Genomic DNA, 5,000 nt, shown 5'->3' on the forward strand with positions numbered 1-5,000 from the left:
TATGTGTGTGTGTGTGTGTGTGTGTGTGTGTGTGTGTGTGTGTGTGTGTGTGTGTGTGTGTGTGTGTGTGTGTGTGTGTGTGTGTGTGTGTGTGTGCCTCTGTGTGTGTGTGCCTCTATGTGTGTGTGCCTCTATGTGTGTGTGTGCCTCTATGTGTGTGTGTGCCTCTATGTGTGTGTGTGCTTCTATGTGTGTGTGTGTGCTTCTATGTGTGTGTGTGTGCTTCTATGTGTGTGTGTGTGCTTCTATGTGTGTGTGTGTGTGCTTCTATGTGTGTGTGTGTGCTTCTATGTGTGTGTGTGTGCTTCTATGTGTGTGTGTGTGCTTCTATGTGTGTGTGTGTGCTTCTATGTGGCTGTAAGCATTTGTGGCTGTAAACATTTGTGGCTGTAAGCATTTATAGCTGTAAGCATCATTGATTCTGTAAGTATCTATGAGTCTGTGTACTTTTCTGTGTGCAACTATGAGTCTGTTTGCACCTATGTGTCTATGTGTATTTATGCACCTGTGTATATTTATGTGTCTGCATGTATCTGTGTTTGTCTATGTCTTCTACTTATGTAGTTATGTGTATGTGTATGTGTATGTGTATGTGTATGTGTATTTGTATGTGTATTTGTAAATGTATGTGTATATGTATGTGTACGTGTGTGTGTGTGCTTGCATATGTGCATGCATATGTGTCTGTGCATGTGTGTGCACACGCACGTGCGCATGCACTCTCTCATGTGTGTGTACACATACAGATGTGTTCAATCCTATGTGTGTCTGTCTTTCTGCACATGAGTGTGTCAGCATCTGTGGGTGTCAGTGTCAGTCTATGCATGTCAGTGTCAGTCTATGGTGTCAGTGTCAGTCTATGGGTGTCAGTGTCTGTCTACGGTGTCAGTGTTTGTCTATGGGTGTCAGTGTCAGTCTAGGCGTATCAGTGTCTGTCTATGAGTGTCAATGTCTGTCTATGCATGTCAGTGTCAGTCTATGGGTGTCAGTGTCTGTCTATGGGTGTCAGTGTCAGTCTATGCTTGTCAGTGTCCATCTATGCACATCAGCGTCTGTCTATGCACATCAGCGTCTGTCTATGCACGTCAGCATCCATCTATGCACGTCAGTGTCTGTCTATGCACGTCAGTGTCTGTCTATGCACGTCAGTGTCTGTGTATGTGTGTCAGTGTCTGTCTATGCGTATCAGCATCTGTCTATGCACGTCAGCGTCTGTCTATGCGTGTCAGCGTCTGTCTATGCGTGTCAGTGTCTGTCTATGCCCGCCAGTGTCTGTCTATGCGTGTCAGCGTCTGTCTATGCGTGTCAGCGTCTGTCTATGGGTGTCAGTGTCTGTCTATGCGTGCCAATATCTGTCCGTGCATGTCAGTGTCTATGCGTGTCAGCGTCTGTCTATGGGTGTCAGTGTTTGTCTATGCATGTCAGTGTCTGTCTATGCATGTCAGTGTCTTTATGTTCTTCTACCTGTAGGCATGCATGGGAGTGTGTACATGAGTGGGTGTCAAGAGACACATGCATGTTTGTTTGTTTGTTTTGTGTGTGTGTGAATAAAATTTTACTGAAACAAATGAGGCTCTCCATATAAAATGTATAAATATCCAACTTCCATTCTATCATTCATCTAATCTTCTAATCAGATGAAGTGTTTAACCTTCCCATTCAGGACTTAACAGGAATATATTAGGATCCTGAAAATAATGTACTTGAAATCATTCTATTGTTTATATGCTTACTTATTCTCCTTTTGTTATTTTCATAATAACTAAAACCTCTTGTATTATTCAAAAATAACTTTCACACCTCTTTATTGCATATCACACGATGACTTCAGCTATGACGATAATGAATAAATAAAAAATTAAACGGGCTAGCCTTACCATTATTTGCTTTCTATTGACATTTCATTCAACTTCTTCCAACACATTCAAAAAATCTTGCTTCACTCAAGATAGATTTATTTGATTTATGTGAATATATTTTACCTTCATTATCATTTTGATAATTTGCACTTCCATGTAGAAAGGACTACCATACACTTAAAACTTTGAAAAAAAAAATTATAATGAATCTGAAGTATTTCATTTTAAATCATAATAAGCCATACGACATTTCAACTTCCTGATTGCAAAAGATTAATTTACAAGGATGGTTCTAGCCATAATTTCTTTCTCAAAAGCCTAATCAATCCTTGTTATTGCAATATGAACTTTGCATCTTTTGCATTATATTCCGGAGATAACCATTAATAAAATTATGATTTTAATATGAACTACAAGAATATACTGATACAAGAAATTGCAAGGAAATGAAAATAAATCTGAATTCTTCAAGAAGAATCTGACAGCGCCAACTACATTTAAAAATCACAATATCAATGATGAATATATGACCTCAAGTGACATTTGCAATAAACACTCTGCAATAATGATAAGTTGAGTTATTCTGGCCCAATTGACTCAATGTTTATAATCTACCTACCATCTACATGGTAAAAAAAAACACTTGAAACGGGAAATCTTAAAGGGAGGTTACAGTTTCTGCTTTGCTAATATTGTTCCTTAATCTATAGGATAAAACAACCCTCCCCAATGATATACAGCTATTCCAAGCACACTCTTGTGAGGGTTGTTCACCCCTCAACTGTCTTGAGCAAAGATGTAAACACACCCCTTCACCCCCAGCCAAGAGGCAAACACACACACAAACAACAATAATTCCCCTAATCCCTACCACTGCCCATGGCATTTCCCTGCTCCTAACCTCAGGAGTAGGCCTACATAGAGGTGATGTTATGCACTGATATTGTGATAGTGTAGTGTCCCTCAGAGGAGAGGCCAAGGCAGGAGGAGTTCCTGTGGCTCAAAGACTCCAGAGTGTCAAGCTGCAGGTGCTCTCCCAAGCCCATCCCACTCTCCACTCACTCTTATTTCGCGTCTCCACACACCATCGGACGAAGGATCATCTGTCACAGTCTCTGGCGCTGCTCTCCTCGCCGCGCCGGGTCACTCTGGGGCTCAAACACCCAGACATCTTTCGAAAATTACTTTCAGATATGAAAATCAATGGCCCGCTGCCAAACATAAACAGTCCCGGAGTGGCGAAGCTGGCCCAAGATGGGTCTTATCTAACACTCGCTTGCACTCTTAACTAGGCTCTTCGGACGTGTTACGATGTCCTCTTCACTTTCGCAGTCGAAAAACACCGTCACTGTGCGCTATATTGCTGAAAAATAAAAAAGCACTCTGATATTGGCCGCTGTGACTTGGTAGATGGCAGCACTGCGCAATTTCCACTTTTTAACTCCAAGCTTATTTCTTGTCCTATTTGCCTTTATTTCAGTTCATTACCACTATGTCACTGTTTGTTTTCTTCGAGCATCACTTAAATTTCCTCCGTAACGATAGTTTCACTTCCCAGAGGGCGAGAATTGTCAAAATATTGACCGAGAGACGGGTTGTTTCTGTCTGACAACCAATTATTTACCAAGACACTCATATTAACCCTAAAATTACAGCGAAGCCACTTACCTTACGAACACCTTTCATATGGGACAGCACACACAGCATATCTTTACATCCTAAAACATCGGTGAACAACGCTAAAACCGCCGCGGAAGAGACTAAAATTACACCTAAATGTACATATAGGGCTTGGCGCCATTGTGGTGGGAAAAAATAAACGTCTCTCTGGTCACGTGACGCGGCCGAGAAGCGGCGAGATCCCGCGAGAGGCGGCGAGATTACACACGACCTCTGCTCATTCGGGTACATTTAAATGTTCAGAAATATGTGTAGGGAATTGCCATTTTCTGCGCGAACGTGTCTCGGAGGCTCGCTTATTTAAACTTTGGGATTTTCTTGCCTGTAATTCAGTGATGTGATTATTTTTAGCGTTGCGTCGGAATGATAATTGTTGCTGGAACAAGTCCTACACAATTCAGAAATTGGAATGGCATCGACAGTGAAGTCATTAACATTTCCTTAACCTTCGATAATTGTATATATGATTAAAGTTTCTTCCCCCACGACGGAGAGAGCACATAGACGCAAAGAAGCCCTTCGTACATCGCAACAAAAAATAACAATTACGTTTAAAGGTCCGAATGTCCGGATCCTTAATTGATTAGCATAAGTAAGAGAACGAAGAATCGATTCCTCATCAACTTATTAATCGATAAGGATTCGCAGATTCGGTCCTAGGAGGATCTACATGCATATATACCGTGTGACGGGAGGCGGTGCAACCATTACTACGGAATGCGTTACTTGTTCCGAACTGTCACATCTCGCCAGCTGATTGCCATCCTCGAGACGCGTTACATGCAACCTTTTTTTCATTTCGCTTTTAATCCCCTTTTTTATACGCGAGACTAGAACTAACCAAACTAAAAAAAAGAACGTGAAATATCCAAGTCCCGCCTGGTAAAGGTTGCGATTTACGCTTTAAAGTGGCAGTGTGGCACAACGAAAGGCTCTCCGCGTGAAACAATCTGAAACGGCGATTGTTGAGCGAAGTTTCTCTCTCTCGCCTTCGGGGAACACTTCGAGCAAACCCACGAAATGGCGGCACACAACGTGAGTCCGCTCTTCTCTCTCTTAGGTTTGCGGAGGCAATTGGGATCCCACGGGGCCGGGTTGGGTGGAATTGCATCCGTTAAGGTGTATTCTAAGGACCGAGCCATATTGTAGGTCCTTTTGAACTGCATGGCATCCTTTTCGAAGCCGAAGAGCAGCCTTGTCTCGCTGAATTTCGTCAGTTTTGAATGGGCGATGCAAGCGGCAACAGGAAATAATTGAATGACAGTGACACCTATGACATTGACAACACGTTAATGTGTATATATGATTTTATATTGATATTAGTCTTCATACATTACGGATGGGAAAGACATCTATTCAGCAGTAGATTCTGATTAATATATTAGTTATAATTACATAGACTTGTGTTATATTCTTCTCTTTCAAATGTTATAATTGGATGTCAGTAATAGTAAGAGATGT

The 5,000-nt window shown here is 41.6% G+C and overlaps 2 protein-coding genes across 5 annotated transcripts in view; one reads left to right on the forward strand and one right to left on the reverse strand.

Moving 5' to 3' along the window:
- Positions 1 to 3,696, reverse strand: part of rno (PHD finger protein rhinoceros) — a 38,565-nt gene extending 34,869 nt beyond the window's left edge. Inside the window, exon 1 of one of the 2 annotated variants that reach the window (XM_043028724.2) lies at positions 3,528 to 3,696. The gene's annotated coding sequence lies outside the window, so the exon portion shown is untranslated. Of the gene's footprint in view, positions 1 to 2,921; positions 3,060 to 3,527 lie in introns of those variants that run through there. The other variant, XM_043028730.2, reaches the window with a different exon arrangement.
- A 549-nt stretch (positions 3,697 to 4,245) lies between these two features.
- Nxt1 (NTF2-related export protein 1) overlaps positions 4,246 to 5,000 on the forward strand; it is a 5,768-nt gene continuing 5,013 nt past the window's right edge. The window contains exon 1 of one of the 3 annotated variants that reach the window (XM_043028740.2): positions 4,246 to 4,574. In XM_043028740.2, the coding sequence (XP_042884674.1) occupies positions 4,560 to 4,574 (15 nt within the window). In that variant the 5' untranslated portion in view covers positions 4,246 to 4,559. Of the gene's footprint in view, positions 4,575 to 4,641; positions 4,685 to 4,774; positions 4,836 to 5,000 lie in introns of those variants that run through there. The other 2 variants (XM_086549451.1, XM_043028747.2) reach the window with 2 other exon arrangements.

Source organism: Penaeus japonicus, unplaced genomic scaffold (assembly GCF_977035675.1).
Source record: "Penaeus japonicus unplaced genomic scaffold, GWHDUDI00000001_assembly GWHDUDI00000002, whole genome shotgun sequence".
NCBI lineage: Eukaryota > Metazoa > Arthropoda > Malacostraca > Decapoda > Penaeidae > Penaeus > Penaeus japonicus.